This window comes from Dendrobates tinctorius, unplaced genomic scaffold, assembly GCF_039654945.1.
Source record: "Dendrobates tinctorius isolate UK_male_01 unplaced genomic scaffold, ASM3965494v1 ptg000143l, whole genome shotgun sequence".
NCBI lineage: Eukaryota > Metazoa > Chordata > Amphibia > Anura > Dendrobatidae > Dendrobates > Dendrobates tinctorius.
In genome coordinates, this window is record NW_027361810.1 from 25,115,323 (window position 1) to 25,135,552 (window position 20,230).

Below are 20,230 nucleotides of genomic sequence, written 5' to 3' on the forward strand. Positions count from 1 at the left end.
ATTCTCCTGCTTATGCTAAGGCAACCCACTGGACTACTAAATCCGCCCACTGGACTCCTAAGCCCAGGAATTACATGGTAAGGTGAGTATGATTCTCCTGCTTACGCTAAGACAACCCACTGGACTACTAAGTCCAACCACAGGACTCCAAAGCCCAGGAATCAGTTTGTTCAGCAACTGCTGCTGTATAATATGCTGCATAAAGATCAAAGATCACATTTTTTATTGTGACAGGTTTGCCCCATTGTACATGTTAAATTCAGACAATACATCATAAACATACACAGAGTTTTAAACGATTGAATGCAAAACTTACTATGCTCTGCAGTCCAGTTGCTTCCTTTACATGAACTTGTTCAAGTGTATCAGGCACCATTTGGTAGTGACCCTTACTCTTCTGATATTCCTTCTTGTACCGGTACTGAAGGGAAGTGTCAAAAACTGCCTCAATCATGTCCTATCATATTATCTGTCTGCTACTGGGTCCAAGGATATTTTACAGAAATGTGTCTTTAAGGAAAGTTCCAAACTAAATTGACTCAACAAAAATGTTTTAAAATAATGTAAGTAACAATCCTAATTTTGAATGAATGCCAACTTATTCTGCAGCACTTAATATATAATTAATATATACCGTAATTAAATTAGTAACGGCATAGTATTTATCTAAATACTATAAGTATAAAGTAAAGGAAAGCTTTTCAGTTATCCTATGCAATATATTAGTTGGCTGGATCCCACTAAAAATATACATAAAAAGAAAATATATATATTTTTAACATTATAAAATTTAATATAAATTAAATTATAATTTTTTTTTAAATAACATTTCTCTGTGGATTAGAAATCCAACCAAAATGACTAATGTTAATCTACTGAATTATTAAAAATAAATAAATGAAATAAGTTACAGGATTTTTTTTTAATGATTGAGAATTATTAATGTTTGCATTGTGGTTTATATTATTTGTTATAATAAAATATATTAAATATTATTCTGCGTGGTTAGTTTATCTCCATGAATAAGAGAATGAAATGAGTTAAGGACTATTACACTTCTTATTTTGTAATTTTAAGTAAATGACCACCCTTAAAGAGGACCGCTCTCTTGCTCTAAATATGTAACTGTTTTTTACCTGCTCTTCTCCTCAATCTGGAGTTGTTTTTCTTTTGTTCCTGCGCCTTCCCATTATTGAGATATGGGCTCTTTTTCCCTGTATGTATATCTAGTATTTTTTTTAGCCAAGTGGGTGTGGTCCTCAACGCTTCTTTCGCGATGACTACTTCAAGAATACGCCCAGTTGGCTATCAAGACTAAATTCATATATTCTAAAGAGCGGGTCATATCTCAGGAACGGAGAGGCGCTGAAACAAAAGAAAAACATTGTCAGATTCAGGAGAACAGCGGCATTTACACTGGGTAAAAAAAAATTGCATATTCATGGCGAGTGACCAGTTTACTTTAAACACCAAGTTCAAAATGATGGGCTGATTATTTTTTAATCTTGATTTTTTTTATTTTCTAAAATAGAACTTCAAATGTGCTACATAAACATAACTCTGTCTCCCTTCATCCACCATTAGAGGGAGCATAGGAGCTTACCTTATACTTTTTATACATTGATCTCAATAATAGGCCTGTATTCAGTAAACTCCTAAGCTCCCTCTAGTGGTGGCAGCGGGCAGACAGAATTTTACTCTTTAAATGTCAGTCTATGTACAAGGTCTGGAGCTCTGTATCAGAAAAATGAAGCATATATTATTAAGAATTAATCAGCGCAGAATTTTGGAACAAAATGCCACATGGTGTTAAAAGGTGGAGATTCACTTTAAGTTTGAGCTTTAATGTGAGCTTAGCTATATTAATATCTAGAAGTGAGCTGTATGGAGTTTAAGTCATAAGAAAAAAAAGAAGGAAAGGAAAGGATAGCTACCAACTGATGCCCAAGATGAAAAGCAGGACGATTAGTTTTATCAGTTACAGCAGGAAGAAGAGGGGTGAGAATTATTGCGTTAAAGAGATTATTTCTGGTCTGGCACTTACATCACTTGATAGTTTGCTTGTGCTAGTGATATGTTGCATGTTCAAGGATTCCGCCATATCGGTCACTGGTTTGTGGAGCTTCTTAAGGTCAGTCTTATATTTAACCTATTGGCAATAGATAAAGAACATTATGTAGCCTAAAACATATATAAACTAAAAATAAATACATAAAATTATTATTTTTTTTATTTATATTTTAGGCAATAAAGTTAACTTTTTTAATAGTATCTGATCTAATATAAAATATATTTAAAACTAAAAATAAATCCGTGAGATTTATTAATTTTTATAAGGCAATGAAATTAACTTTTTTTTAATAGTTCTTTGCGCTAATTTATCAAAGCTATCCAAGAGAAAAAAAAATGGGCATTAAAGGGGTTTTCCCATCTCCAAGCTCCTATCCCAATATGTAGTAGGTGTAATAATAATAATATTAGCAAATACCTCCAATTAGAAATGTAGTATAGTTCTTCTGATTCACTATGTCACTTACCTCTTGTGCAGGGCATTGTAGTTGCTTAGGTATCCATGGCTACCAAGGATACCTAAGCTACTGCAATGCCCTGCACATGAGGTAAGCGACATAGCGAATCAGGAAAACTATACTACATTTCGAATTGGAGGTATTTGCTAATATTATTATTATTATTATTATTTCTACACCTACTACATATTGGGATAGGAGCTTGGAGAATGGGAATGCACCTTTAAGCTTTTATTATTCTTAAAGTTGCCTTGAAAAGCAAAAATAGGAGGAGTCGTTTCTTTCCAAGACTTCTAATAAATTAGACCCATATTTTATTTTAATAAAAATAATATATTTAGAAAATATGGGGTGTTCCCGAAAAAAGAGGAGACCTCTCTCCGTGATGGCAAATTTCCCAAGCACAAGGCAGAGCAGTGCTTCCGGAGACTGTCTTCTGTGTAAAGCAAGGATACTGCATTATGAAATGAAGCCCTGGCACCCAAACGCATATTAATAGGGAGGAAAATCTGGAGTAAAGAAGGTGTGGAAAGAAGTGAGGTATGAATAATGGGACTATTAGGGAAAATTCCCAATCAGGAACCTCCTAGAAGACCTGCGCTAAAAGTTGTAAAGTAAGTCTTCAGCTTTACCTCGCTGGCAAGAGTGTGTGCGTCTTTCAAGGTCTGGTAAATTTTGGCCTCCTTGAGGTCATATTGAGGTTTCTTGCCCTTGTCTTTTGCAAAGTTTTCCTTGTACTTCACCTGTTGGAAATAGTCATAAATATCAAATAAATCCAGATAACTGTGAACCCAATTTCTACATTTTTTAAAAGGTGGAAACTAGTGATGAGCGAGTATACTCGTTGCTCGGGTTTTCCCGAGCATGCTCGGGTGTCCTGCGAGTATTTGGAAGTGCTCTGAGATTTATTTTCTGTTGCCCCAGCTGCATGATTTGCAGCTACTTGACAGTCGGAATATACCGTAGATACTTGTGTATAAGCCGACCCGTGTATAAGCCGACCCCCTAATTTTGCCACAAAAAACTGGGAAAACTTATTGACTCGCGTATAAGCCGAGGGTTAAATGGTGGTCCAAGAAGATGCTCCATAGATAAAACCCCCCATATGCTGCTTCACAAGGGTTAATGCTGGCCCAAGAAGATGCTCCATAAATACCCCCCATATGCTGCTGCACAAGGGTTAATGCTGCCCCATAAGATGCACCATAAATACCCCCCATATGCTGCTGCACAAGGGTTAATGCTGCCCTATAAGATGCTCCATAAATACCCCCCATAATATGCTGCTGCACAGGGGTTAATGCCCCACAAATACCCCCCATAAGATGCTCCATAAATACCGCTTATTTGCTGCGGCTGCAATAAAAAAAAAAATTACATACTCACCTCTCTGTCGCTGGGGGACAGGTGCCGGTGTCCTGAGCCCCTGGCAGTGGTGATATTCACCTGTCCCCGTTCTAAGCCGTGCACCGCTGTGTCTCCCAGATCTCTGCATTAACAGCAGAGGGTGCGCACTAACTACGTCATCGCGCCCTCTGCCGTCACAGCAGGAGGACCCGGACACACAGCAGTGCACGGCTTGGAACGGGGACAGGTGAATATCACTCTGCCCCGTCATACTCACCCCTCCTAATGCAAGGCCTTTTCTGTAGTGGCAGCCCCTGCTTCTCCCTCTGCCGTCTGCTTCCTGCATTCAGCTGGTCACGTGGTACCGCTCATTAAACTCATAAATATGAGCATATTCATGAGTTTAATGAGCGGTACCACGTGACCGCTGAATGCAGGAAGCAGACGGCAGAGGGAGATGCAGGGGCTGCAGAGAAGTGCCAGGAGAGGTGAGTATGCTCTCTAAACCCCCCACTCCCCCGCCCACCCCCGGTATATGACTCGCGTATAAGCCGAGAGGGAAACTTTCAGCCCCAAAAAATGGGCTGAAAATCTCGGCTTATACATGGTATGTGGGAATTCCCTAACAAACAGGCATTCCTCACATGTATTCAGGGTGTCAAGTAGCCGCAAATAATGCAGCTGCGGCAACAGAAACTAAATCTCCGAGCACTTCCAAATACTCGGAGGACACCCGAGCATGCTTAGGAAAATCCGAGCAATGAGTATACTCGCTCATCACTAGTGGAAACCGCTAAAACAACGATAGCCAAAATAATAACCGGACAAGAAATGAGAATTGTAACATTCTTTCAGAATCATGCTCCAAATCATAAACCTATGTGTGCATTAAAAAAAAAAAGGGTGGGATAGCGGAAGAGAAAAAGGGCAAAAATTAAGTTAATTGTTTGTCAGAATTTGGACATTAAATCAACTGAAAAAGTTTTCTGTTCCCCAAAAAAATGTTTGGAAATTTTGGTAGAAAATTTGGAAGTCTAATCACAGTATACTCTTATTACAAATACTTTTGGGTTATGTCTATTCAAGACCAAAGAAATAAACATTATTCAGGGGGAAATTTACAATTGTGAAATATGTGCAACAGATGTGAGAATTAGATATTTATATTATGTATATATATACAGTATATATATAAAAGTTATCAAAAATATAGATGGATTGAATGAAAAAAATAATCATAACGCCTATCCTGTTAATGAGAGAATTATTATAAATGATTAATTTCTCTTACACTCCTACACTATGAACCTGTGGCTCTCCGTCTGTAGGGAAGCTATACCTCTAAGCATGCTGGGAGTTGTAGTTTCCCAACAGCTCGGGGGCCACAACTTGGATGTCATAAAAAAAAAATGGCACTTACCACAAACTCAAACTCATTTTTACACCACACAGATAGTAAATGAAGGCAATCAATATGTAGATATACAAAAAGTTTTTTTTTTCTTTTTTTAAGGCTGCTCATAACCAGGCATGCACAATGGCCACTTGGTCACCAATTTGTGTTACATAGAAGCAGTTTCCCATTAAAACACACAATAGCAAAAATGAATTAATATCTCGACCTCAATACTCTTATCTGCTTGTATTCCGATGTAACACTCTCCAAAGTGTTGCCGAACTGATTTTACTCCGTCTGTAAGTAAAGTTCGATGGAACCGGTGTTACATCTGGAACATAAACGGAATCACTTTGGTGCGATCTGAATGAGGTCTTTGTCTTAGGGTGTATTACATGTTGCATTTTTTGTTACTGCTTTTTGTAGTTTGCTTTTTTGCTCTGTTTATGCTTTTTCCAAATGTGATTTTCAGAGTGTTTTAAGGAGAAAACTGCCTTTGTATCACATTTTTAAAATATCTTGCAAGGAATATTTATTCATAAAAAAATAAAATAAACGGAGCACAGTGGATGCAGAAGACAAGTCACTGCTGGACATGCTCATCTTACGGTACTAGTGAGGTCATTAGCTTTCTTAAGTGTCCGCATGATGGGAGTGTCGTACGACGCCGCTCCGTGGCCCCGCAGCTTTCCTTTGGCATACTCAGCCTACAATATGCAGCAAAACATTGCATTAGCAAAGCATGTTAGGCCTCCGCAAGTCTCAGAGGACGTTGGGGCACCCGATGCCGCAGCCCCTCTATACATGAGTGAGAAGAAGGCGAGTTAATAAGGATAAAGTATAAAGGCTTCTCCTTTGGTTGAACGGGTTACCAACCCCAGGATATAGGGGGTGCTCCAGTACCAATGACTTGTCAGTGCCAGTTCATAATTTCCTAATTTCCTCTTGTTTTGGCATGTAAATGGACCTATACTTGGTCCAATATGGTTTTGGACGATTGCTGTTTATATTGTCCTGCCGGATTTCTTCTAAACACTGAGTATATATCCAGGCACGACTTTCCTTGAAATAAAATGGCGCTGAACACGTTGGCTTTGCAATGCGCGAATGATGTAATAACTTCATCACTACCGGCGGCCTCTGGCGCATGCACGCTGGATTAATCTTCCTTTACCAAGATGGCGCTCAACAAACTTATGGGCGCGATTGCGCATTACCGGAAATAATCATCCCTTTGAGGATTCTCTTCCTGACATATGCATTGTAAACTACATGATGCCGGTTTTCCACCCATTGTGTCATGAACTGATGGGGAGTCATGTACTGAAATCAACTGCAAACAGCTGGTCCTAATGATCAGTTATATTTCTCTGCACGGTTATTATCCCGAACTGTACGTGACAACACTATCCTGCACTGTGTCACTCCATATAATCATGTCCTGACGTATTATTATGTGAATCATGATCATATTATTGTTACATTGTTATATATTTTGTATGTTGCTGCTAAAATGTTTTGTCAATTTGGTTGCCTTAAATACTCTGCACATGCACTTTTGTAACTGCTTGGGAAAGGTCCACACCTAGGACCGAAACGTCACTGTATGGGCTAATAAAGAGCACCTACAACTGCATTATGGTGCGCTGCTTCAACTCCTTTTGACCTTATATACAAGGACTGGTATGTGCCTGTGAGGCTCTGCACCCTATTTTTAACTGTGCTTTTCTTTGCCTATTTTTCTAGATAGATAGATAACAGATAGATAGATAGATAGATAGATATAGAGATAGATAGATAGATAGATATAGAGATAGATAATATATATATATATATGATAGATACTTGTAGATAGATAGATAGATAGATAGATAATAGATAATGATAGATGATAGATAGATAATATATATATATGATAGATACTTGTAGATAGATAGATTGATAATAGGTAAATAGATAAAAGATAAATGTTAAATGCGCAAACCAAATTGTATGAGATTAAAAATAATTATCAGCTTCCAAAGAACACCACCACCTTGGTTCTCTGGCTGTGTCTGGTATTACAGCTCAGCTCCATTGACTTCAATAAGGCTGAGATGCAATGTCAGCTTATAGACACGGGCGCTGCTCATGGAAGGAAGCAGCCGTGTGCACTAGTGTAAAGTATCACGGCTGATGTAAGGAAGGCCAGTGCTAAAACTCTCATTATTCAGATCCATAAGCCACAGCTGGGTAATAACACCAGTAATTCCCAGTTATGTTACAATAGTAGGGATATCTACAGCACGTGTCCCTCGGATAGCTCAACTCCCATTAGTTCTTACTTGGCTTGTAAGTTTGGATACTTCTTGGGCTAATTCGATATCTGGTCGCCCCAGAGTGGTGATCCCACGGCCGGCTTCCTCACGGGCCTTAGCTTTGTACTGGATCTAAAGGATATATTGAGCGTGATATATATATTTTGTAGGAGGATTCAACCCTGTCCCAGTTACCATATACATCCTGGGTACTCACATCGCTGACCATCTTGGCCACCTCTGTCGCTTTCTTAATGTCGGGTCTATCGACGATGGTCGTGTAATTGAGATGAGCTTTGGCATCTTTCTTGTATGAGACCTGCGATAGACATGTACAATGTAGAATTACCAGCGACAGAATACAAACTATTATTCAACTGTTATAGACTTGTTGCCAACATTGTATCAACAGAGATGCCCAACAAGAGATTTCTAGGCCTCCTCTTTGTAGCCTCCTCCTTCTTTTGGATTTTTTTTTGTCTTCTTGTGCCGCCATTAGTTGGCTTATGCCACCATGATATGGATTTGTCGATACCTCATGAGCCAAAATGTTGCATGTATCAATAATGTACCATTTTCCTAAACCAGACTGTACAGCGAATCTCCCACCGTACAGCATCTAATATTGACCAGATGGCTTAGCAATCAAGTAAAACAGGCCTAGGCCGTGGGGTGCTCAAACCTCAGGCCCTTACTGGCCATCTATCAGACCTGTAAAACTTTTACTTACATTACTTTGGGCCTTGGCGACTTCCATTGCGTGTTTCACCTCCGGTGGCTCTTGCATGTTGGCGTAGTTGGACTTGCCTTTCTCCTTCTGGAACTTTTCTTTATATTTTTTCTAAAAGTATTGAGTAATTTGGACCCAATTACATAAAAAAGCAAGAAATAAGATATATATATATAAGCTCTATAAATATTGGTATGGACTCTATGAATCATTTTCACGGTAGACCCATGGTTAGACAGTTCCATCGCTGTTTTTGTGGCTTTTTTTTGGAGTTCCAAATGTGACTTAATCTTCTTAAATAGTTAAATTTGCAAAAGTGATTTAAAAACAAGGAACTTTGCAATTAATCTTTTATTAAACATCTTTACTGTTGTTAAGAATGGAAGGATTTTCATTCCTTTTGACTAGGCAAACGTCCACCTCTGCAGAGTATCAGAGGTGGACGGTCTCTTAAGCGAGGAGCGCAGCGCTTGCAAGCTCTTGACTATAGAACTTGTAATCGCTTCTCTGAACCCATCCATATTCAACCAGCTTCTGTAACTCTGTGCTCCACCAATTTTAGAGTGCACTGATCAGGGCCAGCTGCATAATGATGACGCCAGCCCGATCTGTCCAAACCGCCTCCCAGCAAGCAGAAGCCGGGAGGACAGGGGAGCGCTGTGCTCCAGAAGATTCAGAATTAGACAACTCCTTTAAAAGTGTTTTCTGATTGTGAACCCTAACAAACCTTCTATAGTTGCCTGAATAGTCCTCCATACTCCATAATTACTAATCAAAAAGGTCCCAAAACTTCCATACTTACCTGACTAACAATCTTAGTCACTTCTTTGACATGCGCCGTGTCCCTTGTCTCGGGCAAGGTAGTGAAGGAGCCATGTGGCAGCTGTTTCTTCCCTTGTTCCTTGTATTTGTTCTGGAAAAAGAGAAAATACCATTCTATATCCAGCGGGTTAATTTCACCTGCATACATCCATATGCTGTTAGCGCCCCCTAGTGGTGGCCACTTGCACCCAGAATTAGACAATTTATCATAGCAGCAAAAAGTGCTCTCCTATACTGTTATATTATGAAATGAATCGGTGCAGAGTTTTCCAAAACTCTAAAACTCTAATTTGCCTAAAGGCAAATTGTTGGCCGCCACTAATAAAACCATTGTGAAGTATTCAGTGCCTAAATCTGATCTTAAGTTGTTTTTGTCTATGCCACTGAAGTAGTAATCATAAAGTTCAAAATAATTGTAAAACTTGCAAAATAATCAGGAATTACTAATGTATCATTTATTAAGGACTTGGCTACTACTCATTCCCAGTGGGGGTTTCGAGAAAATGAATAAAGTGGTGGTCGAGCGTGCACCTCTGCTCCATTATACTGGGGATAAAAGTTTCTTGTTCTGCCTATCCCAATGGTTGGCCCACACAATCTATAAGTTATCGCTCATCCCATGGATAGGCTGTAGTTTTCCATCACTGGAGAAATCCATTAAATATTTTTGATTTGAAACCGTGGTAAAATTACTTTGACGCCATCGGGCAAGCACTTACATCAGATATAAGAGAGCTGACAGACTTGGCGTGGATGATCTGTGGTGTATCTGGAACAACTCCAAATTCTCCTTGGTACGTTCCTTTTTCATACTTCTTCTTATATTTCACCTGCAAAACCATAAAAAACACCAAAACTGCACTTAGACGAGAGACATAGATGTGATTAGAGATGAGCGAATTTGTTCGGGTTCCCTCTTATTCGGCAAGCTATAGCGCTTACCGAATAAGCTGCAGAGGGAACCCGGCTTCCTGGATCACTCCGGCTGAACAGTTGATCATCGCCACTGCTGCATGTGTCGCGGCTGTGTCACAGTAACATCACATGCATGGGGAGCCCAACAAACAGTCTCTCCTGCAACACATGCAGCTGCAGCGCCGATCAGCTGATCACTCTCAGGATTGTTTGGGTACTAGAGCTCTAATCACCACTCATCATAAAGTCATGGCATATCCTAGCACCATGCTATCACATTGTAAGAGAATTATGAACATTTCCATTTATCGTCTTAATACATCTGTATGTGGAGTCAGATGGGACCTTAAGACTTCACATCCGTTTATAGGACAAGTCAAAACTTTTGTAAAAGTGCAATTACATTTTAAACTCTCAGCCTGCATTCACCACTAGGGGGAGCTGAGGAGTTTACTGCATACAGAATGTACATACAGTGGGGCAAAAAAGTATTTAGTCAGTCAGCAATAGTGCAAGTTCCACCACTTAAAAAGATGAGAGGCGTCTGTAATTTACATCATAGGTAGACCTCAACTATGGGAGACAAACTGAGAAAAAAAAATCCAGAAAATCACATTGTCTGTTTTTTTTTTCATTTTATTTGCATATTATGGTGGAAAATAAGTATTTGGTCAGAAACAAGCAAACAAGATTTCTGGCTCTCACAGACCTGTAACTTCTTCTTTAAGAGTCTCCTCTTTCCTCCACTCATTACCTGTAGTAATGGCACCTGTTTAAACTTGTTATCAGTGTAAAAAGACACCTGTGCACACCCTCAAACAGTCTGACTCCAAACTCCACTATGGTGAAGACCAAAGAGCTGTCAAAGGACACCAGAAACAAAATTGTAGCCCTGCACCAGGCTGGGAAGACTGAATCTGCAATAGCCAACCAGCTTGGAGTGAAGAAATCAACTGTGGGAGCAATAATTAGAAAATGGAAGACATACAAGACCACTGATAATCTCCCTCGATCTGGTGCTCCACGCAAAATCCCACCCCGTGGGGTCAGAATGATCACAAGAACGGTGAGCAAAAATCCCAGAACCACGCGGGGGGAACTAGTGAATGAACTGCAGAGAGCTGGGACCAATGTAACAAGGCCTACCATAAGTAACACACTACGCCACCATGGACTCAGATCCTGCAGTGCCAGACGTGTCCCACTGCTTAAGACTGTACATGTCCGGGCCCGTCTGAAGTTTGCTAGAGAGCATTTGGATGATCCAGAGGAGTTTTGGGAGAATGTCCTATGGTCTGATGAAACCAAACTGGAACTGTTTGGTAGAAACACAACTTGTCGTGTTTGGAGGAAAAAGAATACTGAGTTGCATCCATCAAACACCATACCTACTGTAAAGCATGGTGGTGGAAACATCATGCTTTGGGGCTGTTTCTCTGCAAAGGGGCCAGGACGACTGATCCGGGTACATGAAAGAATGAATGGGGCCATGTATCGTGAGATTTTGAGTGCAAACCTCCTTCCATCAGCAAGGGCATTGAAGATGAAACGTGGCTGGGTCTTTCAACATGACAATGATCCAAAGCACACCGCCAGGGCAACGAAGGAGTGGCTTCGTAAGAAGCATTTCAAGGTCCTGGAGTGGCCTAGCCAGTCTCCAGATCTCAACCCTATAGAAAACCTTTGGAGGGAGTTGAAAGTCCGTGTTGCCAAGCGAAAAGCCAAAAACATCACTGCTCTAGAGGAGATCTGCATGGAGGAATGGGCCAACATACCAACAACAGTGTGTGGCAACCTTGTGAAGACTTACAGAAAACGTTTGACCTCTGTCATTGCCAACAAAGGATATATCACAAAGTATTGAGATGAAATTTTGTTTCTGACCAAATACTTATTTTCCACCATAATATGCAAATAAAATGAAAAAAAAACAGACAATGTGATTTTCTGGATTTTTTTTTCTCAGTTTGTCTCCCATAGTTGAGGTCTACCTATGTAAATTACAGACGCCTCTCATCTTTTTAAGTGGTGGAACTTGCACTATTGCTGACTGACTAAATACTTTTTTGCCCCACTGTAGCATTCTGTAATAAAACTGTATGCAGTAAGCTCTCAACCTCCCCCTAGTGGTGAATGCAGGCAATCCTTCTTTTCCCATTTCAGTCTATGGGTCAGAATGAATTTAGAGATTAATAATCATTTTTACTTTATGAAATAGAAAACCCTGATTATCTTCTGTAAATGCCCACCCCCCACTAAAGTCAGGAAATTGTCTGAAGCCAATAACTTTGATAGAACCAGTCGACCGTTTGATATGTATGGAAACTTCCCTAGATTGAGCAGTTGGAATTTCTTATCCTTTTGTTTGCAGAGAAAATAAACCGACAGCTGCTCCATGTGAATGGTCAACTTATGAGTAACTATGGCAAAGGACAGGCTTCTCATCCAGGTTCAGATTTTCATTTAATTACTTACATTACTGTTCATTTCTGCATTCTTGAGAGCCAGGACGGTGTCCAAGTCATTGGTGACTGAGAGCTTGCATCCTTTTTGGAACTCTTTGTCTAGTTTGTACTCATACTGAAAAGAAAAACAGATAAATTATATACATATATATATATATATATATATATATATATATATATAATTTATCATAAGAATTGACATACAGATAGAATAGACACCCTGAGCTTTACTCAAGTCACAGTCGAACCGTCGAACCCAGAAACCCAGTTGACCCTGACATCAGTCCACATCTGCCTTGATTAGTTAAAGGGAACCTGATAACTTTCTTAACTGATCTTCTTTAATGTATACTAGTATTTCCCATATAATAGCAATTTTGACACATCCTTTTTTTTTTTCAGGGTTTGGAACTCTGTTAGGCTGTTCTTCTGTTACTCCTCCTAGAAACTTGGAATAACCATTCCTCGTGGGCGTGTTCCTACACAATGTCTCCGCATTCATTGGATAGTGTCAGCCTGTGTAGGCACACAGCCCTAACTAGAAACTCCCAGTTTAGTTATATATGTATATTTCAAGGAGGAACAGATCCACATAGAGTTCTCGGGAAAAGATTCTTCGGAATGGTTAATTCATGAAAAATACTAGGATTTAATAACAGACATGTCAAGACAAGTGACAAGTGCTGTTCAACAATACAACTCATTATCTTAAATTTTTCAACTAGAATGTCTCACGACAGATCGGGAACTTTGTATAATTTTTTTTTCCCGGTCAATAATGGCAAAATATTACAATTGTAACATTTCCTTATTAATAAGAAGTCGACACCTCCAAGTATAAAGCTGCTTACGTCGCTCTGCTGCAAAGTTGATTTTGCGTTCTGCAAGAAGTCGGGTCTGTCGACCGTCCATTGCCACTGAGCCTTTGTTGCTTCGTACTTCTTCTTATAATCCAGCTAAATGAAATCAGGAGAAATGTAGATTATTAATACTCCATATAAGGAGACACAGTCTAATGTGAGAGCTAATAGATGGAGTACTGACGTTGCTAATGGACTTGTAGGCGTCTTTGGCCGTCTTGATCTGCACAGCATCGGCCACCATGGTGCAGTGTCCTCTGCTCTTCTCATACAGTTCTTTATATTTCAGCTGTGAAAGACAAAAAAAAAAATATATATATATGTATGTATGTATGCTGAGATCTTGGCAAAAATGTGCCGTAATTCTGCCTTAGAAGAGAAAGTTATAATGGATGATGCTCGGCCCATCAGTCACCTGACTGAACTTTTTGACAGTGAGGGTGATCAATGAGTGAAACAGGCTGCCACAAGAGGTGGTGAGTTCTCCTTCAATGGAAGTCTTCAAACAGAGGCTGGACAACTGTACCATTCTATGATTCAATCAGGGGCCTCAGTGTTTAGGTGACTCTTCGGATAAGATGTTATCACTTAGCTTCTGGTGGTGGTCCTGGGGCAGGGAGGGGTATCATAATTCTTTCTTTATTTTGTAACAATCCCTTCTCTATGGACACTTTAAAAAAAATCTCTTCATAAGTATCTGTTCGTTTTTTTAAGTTAGGAAGTTTGTTAACAAAAAAAAGTAAGCTTCAGAGACAGCCCTTTAAAGGGGCATTCAAGTTTTAAAGAGCTTCTATTCGCCGGATAGGGGATAGTTTTCGGATCGATGGGAGTCCAACTGCCGTGGCCCCCACCGATCCCAAGAACCTCGGCTGAGTGGAGCAGAGGTCGATCGTGTGCGCTGCCTCTCTATTCATTCTACTGGGATAGCAGAAGATCAGTCACAGCCATCTGAGGCACTCCCATTAAGAATGAATCGAGTGGTGGGGTGCATGATCTACCACTGCTCCGTACAGCCAGGGAGAGCCCTGGTCCTCGGGATTGGTGGGGACAGTGATTGGGAAGTTATCCCCAATCTGTGGGATAGGGCATAACTTTTAAGCTGGAGAACACCTCTTAGAATATCATTTCATTATCAACATGTGTACGGAGGTTTCTTAACTCTTCCTCAGTGGCAGATGTTGAGAGAGAGAGAAAAACAATCGGCCATGTTGGATTTCCAGCATGACCGATCCTTTGTTCCTTCTGGAGGTCACCTGCTGTTAGAGGAGACTGGCCATCACTTATCCCTCTTTCACCATTGACAAGAAAAAAACTGTGCACTTGACCAAGACCAGCATTCATGTTTTTGGTGACGTCTGGAGGAGTAGCCATCAGCTGGACGAGCATTTGGTTCACAGCTATCTTGCCTGTATGGCCAGTTTATCAGTGGGTTGGTACGCACCTCGCTGATCTTGTCTTTGACCTTGCGGGCATGTAGCAGTGACGGGGTGTCGTGGATGGTGGTGTAGCCCTTGGCTTTGCCTTTGTTCCATTCCATTTTATAAACAATCTACAAATGTGAAAAAAAACAAACAAACATAGAAAACATTGTTTCTTCTCAAAACTTTATACCGTAACTACTACTAATTTAGTACGGATGGTAATTTTTTTTAACAATCTCACATGAGCAGGATATAGACCCATAGGTTTTATTATTGCATGTATACACCGTTCAGCACTTTCTTCCCTTCCTCTATACTATCAAGGGGGTCTTAGTCCACAGGCCACTATTGAACCAAACTATTTAATGGGACTAAAAAATATCAAAAAATTTTTTTGTATTAAAGTTTAGTTATCATATACATAAAATTAAATTCTAAGCACCATCCTTGTCCTAAAAAAACACAATTAATCCAATCAACATCCCAACAGGAATATTAATTGTAAAACACCCTAGACCTCCAGGGATATTAGATATTAACCTACAACCGCCCCAGACCTCCAGGGATATTAGATGTTAACTCTTGACTTCCAGGCATAGTGGATATTAACCCATAACCATCCTAGTCCTTCTGGGATATTAGCTATTAACCCGTAACTATCCTAGACTTTTGGGATATTAGATATTAACCAACAAACACACTAGACCTTCAGGGATATTAGATATTAACCTACAGCCACCCCAGAGCTCCAGGAATATTAGATGTTAACACTTAATTACCATTGACCTCCAGGAATTGTACATATTATCCATAAACACACTAGGTTTCCCAGCAAAGTAGATATTATCAAGTAATTACCTTAGATTGATTACCCTGTGATAACAAGTATTAATCCATAACCACCCTAGACCGCCAGGGATATTAGATGTTAACTATTAACTACCTTTGATTGCCAGGTCAAGTGGATATTAACCAATGACCACCCTAGACCAGGTAAATTAGATATTATCATATACCCACCCCTTTCCTATGGAATAATTAAATCTTAACTACCATTGATCTCAAGGAATAGTGGACATTAAACCCATAACCACCCTAGTCCTCTAGGGATATTAGATATTATCCCATTACCAGGAATGTTAGATATTAACTCACAGTCAGCAAAAAATTAAAAGAACATTGGAAACTAACTCCTTACCATCCTAGATCAACAGGACTATTATATACCGGTGTTAACCCATGGCCACCATAAACCAATAAACCACCACAGATATTAGATATTAAGATATAACCAGACCTCCAAAAGATATTAATAAGTAATCCATAACCACCAAATTCCTCCAGAGATATAAGATATTAACTCATCTACCCTAGACCTCCTGGGATATTAGCTATTGACCCATTAATTTTGCCCTGGTATCTAGGAGTCCATATACTTAAATACTTTGTACCTATATGGAGATCCTGTCCCAATACTCACGTCACTGATCTGCTTTCCGGCCTTCTGAGCTCGGCTGTGCTCCGGCGTGTCTATGACTGACGTGTATTTGTCCTTCTCCTTTTCATAGAGCGCCTTATACTTCCACTATAGAGAAAAGCCACCGTTATAACAGCGCACAGCATAGTCTCACATTTGGTTTTATCATTATTCGGTGTCTAAATATTTCTAGGTGTAATATAATAATGTGGCAAAGAATAATGTAGTATAATGTTCTGTACTATAGTATCGAACATTAAAGTGTAAAGTTGGGAGCGCAGAGTAGAAATATCTATAGCAGTGTAATATAATGTAGAGTATTATTGCTATAACGTAAAAATTATAGAAAATATGATATAATATTATAGAGGTTTTTTCTACCACAGCGTGCAGCTCCAAAGCTGGCCTTTTCGCCGGATAAGACTGGCCTCAGGTGCTGCAGAGACAAAGCTGTATTTGCTAGCTGCCTGGAAGAGAGCACAGTTTGGACCAGCAGCAAATAAATTACACTAGTCCGAACTGTCCATCTTCAGGAGTATCAGCCTGCTCGAACCGCTTTGAAGCTGGCCGTTTCGCCGAATATGACCGGCTCCCGGCGCTGCAGAGACAAAGCAGTATTTGCTTGGAAGGGAGGACGGTTTGGACCAGAAGCGTGGCCATGACACTAGTCCAAACTGTCCCTATTCCGCAGGAGTATAAGCCCCCTTTTCCTTTGCAAAGCAGGAACCCGGGGACCAGGATTGTTGCGCTCCTGAGGCGTCATCTTGAGAAGACCCCTTTAATATGACATGAAGTATAATAATATGTAGCATAGTATAGTGTATAATGAGGGTATATTAATACATGTTAAATGTAGAATATAACAGTATCTATACTATAGGACAAAAATCTAAAAGTCAATCAGCCCGGGGGGGGGGGGCAGGTTTACTCACCCAAGTCGATGCGCAAACCTATTAGTAAATCTGCCCCCATCTTGGCTATTGAATATACAGACTTATACTCTATATATTATTATATGAAGAAACCTCGAGGCAATCACTCTTCACAGCAATCCCACTCCATGCAGAACACAGATGCGACACAGAGATTATTCTCATCTACGGCAAAAACTAACTTTTCTGAAACAAATGCATGCAACAGGAGGAGGTGGATGTGAGAAGAAAGAATGACGTCCCCCTCAATTGTGCCTGAGCCCCCATAAATGTGAAATGCTACCTGTCTCCATCCCATTCGGACTGAGGACTATTTCACCGTAGTTGTGCAGTCTCATCACTCCCACACGTTAGATCTCCTTAGTGATAGAATGACACTTGCCTGTCCGTGGGAACGGTCCAGATTAGATTGCTTCTGTTACTTATCGGATGAGCCGGACAAGTGCTCTTATCACTGACACATACGTGGTGCGCTATCAGGGGAAGCGCGGCCTGGCACGCTTCTACAAAGCTCAGCTTTGCCCATTGATGGGAATTAAATTGCTCGTTGTTCATTAGGAAACAGGTGACAATTGCAGTTAGACCTGACCTCCCCATATAATGCGGTGATTAGGAATTCTGAGCCATCGCTATACATCCTGAGCTGGAGACATTAATATACGGGATGTGATTGGGAAATAAATGCAGAGTCTTTAGGGGATAGATCTCTGATACATGGCACTGCAATCAAATAGAACTCCCAGCTTGAGAATAGGAGTTGTACTTTTACCTCTTCTCTAAAGTTGCCTTAGATGTCTACATATTGGATAACCAATCCAAAAGGCAGCAATTTTCGTCACCGGCGTAGAGATTATCGAAACCCCTTATTAATAGATAGATATATAATGCTAGATGTCCATTTCAAGAATAACTATTTTTTATTTAGTTATTGATCAGATTTGACAAAGTTAGGAATCTTTGTAACATACTTCATTACATTATTTTGCTTCCTTTTATCCCCAACACCATACTAAAAGAGCTGTGTTAACTCCTAGTTTATGCTGCTTTTGTAGCTGCTTTGAACTGCTGCTCTAGCCAGAATCTGCACTCAGACACTGGGGACAACAGTGTCTGAGCATGGAACATGAGGGGACTATAGGGAGAAAAATGGGAAGTGCAAGCTTCTAAGTGTAGTAATTAGTTTCCAAAAGTATATACTCACCTATTTGGTGTCTTGAGATACTGCATGTAGATCCAATCCTTGGATCACTCCAGGCTATACCACTTGGTGAATGTTTTTCCCAGCAATATGCACTCCTGAAGGATGATGATGGAACTTGATAGACAGAACCGCTTTCGACTTCTTAATGCTTGACATTACACCTGAGGAAGACCATAAGAAGTCGAAACCGGTTGTGTTCTAGTTTGAATTAAAAATAAAAATCATCTTTGAATCTGAATATCAAGTTCCATCATTATCCTTCAGGAGCGCATATTGCTGGGAAAAACATTCACCATATGTCTGAGCATGGAGGAGAAAAGCAGAAACGCTTTCACTATGAGAATGTTTGCATATAGTATTTGAGTGCAAAATTCTAGCTAGAGCTGCAGTTCAAAGCAGCGTATAAAAGAGCATGAACTAGCCAGTTAAAGAAGTACCATTAGCATCATGTCAGAGGTAGAAAGAAGTAAAATAAGGTTATATAATTATGCTGCAAAGATTCATAACTTTACAGAGGTTGATCAATATTTGAACAAAAAAGAAGTTTAGTTACTCTTTCATCATTTTTGTATAAGACTAGCTAGACCAGAACTATAAAAAATAGATGGGGATTCAGTCTCATATCCAAAGTACTTTACAATAAAACAAGTCTTAAAGGGGTATTTTTGTTATCACTTTATGATCGATGGGGATCCAAACACCAATCCGGATAATGGTAAGGAATGTAAACCACCTCTTTAAAGTGTCTATCTGAGACTAGAAAAATGGGATCATTCTCCTTTTTACAAGAAGCAGCGCCACTGTTGTCTATAGGATGTGCCTGGTATTGCAGAATTGAAGCAGGTTCATGAGGTTTAGGTGTTTTTGACAGATGTTTTGGGGACCATGCTAGCGCAACTGTCCACAGCCACTCACGTGAGTAGCTTGGCTGAACCATCTATGTTAATTATTGTGAAATAGTTATATATAGTTATGTAATGGTTAATTGCCTCAAGAGCGTTATATATTGTTGTTATATTAGTCTATAGTATGGCGGCATTTTTATGGGTCAGATGAAAGCCAATGCTTAGCGCGTCTAGACGCCGTGACGTTACCTGACTCCACATGCCGGTGTTGTAAATTGCCCGTAACATGTCTGGCCTTTGAATTTCGTTGCACCCATGTTGTAGCAGCATCTTGGCTTTAGATTTGTACTTTTTCTGTTCATGCAAAGACCAACGGAGTACAGAAAAGACATGTAAGACAGCGCTAGATCCCTCGAAGGGATGTAGGCGGAAATACTCTATGTACTGAGGTTTAACATGGCAAACAGGAGGATTTGTTTTCTAAAAAAATATATATATATATATATATATATATATATATATATATATATATATATTTTTTTTTTACTTTCACAATTTTTATAATTTTTTACTACATTTTATTTTATAATTTTAGCTTTGTATATTATACTTCGGACCTGAATTTTCGGTTAACGAGATGAGTTGGCCATGTTTATTTCAGAGCACATGAAGCATTCTTTTCAATTCTCACTCAAAATATACACGGGACATTTGAGTGGAAACAACAGGTGATAATAAGACGACATCCTAGTCTGAAGACACCTTACACGGACGAAAGGACAGAATGTCACAGGCTACAGCGTGCCGCCACTACCGGGCAACTTTGTTACCTGGCTAATCTGTTCACTTGCACTTTTAGCCAGAAGGTGTCTAGGATCATCGACCACAACGGAGTAATGTGTTTTCTCCTTCTCATATGCAGCTTTGTATAATTTCTGCTCAGAACAGCACATCAGGTTATAGTTTAATAGCAGCATATTTTTTCAGATATTTT

General features: G+C 39.7%; 1 protein-coding gene across 1 annotated transcript in view; it reads right to left on the bottom strand.

Moving 5' to 3' along the window:
• Window positions 1–20,230, bottom strand: part of NEB (nebulin) — a 166,873-nt gene that overhangs the window by 31,500 nt on the left and 115,143 nt on the right. Inside the window, exons 111-125 of the mRNA XM_073545254.1 lie at window positions 20,067–20,171; window positions 16,262–16,366; window positions 14,802–14,909; window positions 13,545–13,649; window positions 13,352–13,456; window positions 12,511–12,615; window positions 9,840–9,950; window positions 9,101–9,211; window positions 8,299–8,409; window positions 7,786–7,887; window positions 7,596–7,700; window positions 5,880–5,978; window positions 3,161–3,271; window positions 2,045–2,149; window positions 317–421 (exon numbers count right to left, since the gene is read on the bottom strand). Coding sequence (XP_073401355.1) covers window positions 317–421; window positions 2,045–2,149; window positions 3,161–3,271; window positions 5,880–5,978; window positions 7,596–7,700; window positions 7,786–7,887; window positions 8,299–8,409; window positions 9,101–9,211; window positions 9,840–9,950; window positions 12,511–12,615; window positions 13,352–13,456; window positions 13,545–13,649; window positions 14,802–14,909; window positions 16,262–16,366; window positions 20,067–20,171 — 1,593 coding nt within the window. The remainder of the gene's footprint in view (window positions 1–316; window positions 422–2,044; window positions 2,150–3,160; window positions 3,272–5,879; window positions 5,979–7,595; window positions 7,701–7,785; window positions 7,888–8,298; window positions 8,410–9,100; window positions 9,212–9,839; window positions 9,951–12,510; window positions 12,616–13,351; window positions 13,457–13,544; window positions 13,650–14,801; window positions 14,910–16,261; window positions 16,367–20,066; window positions 20,172–20,230) is intronic.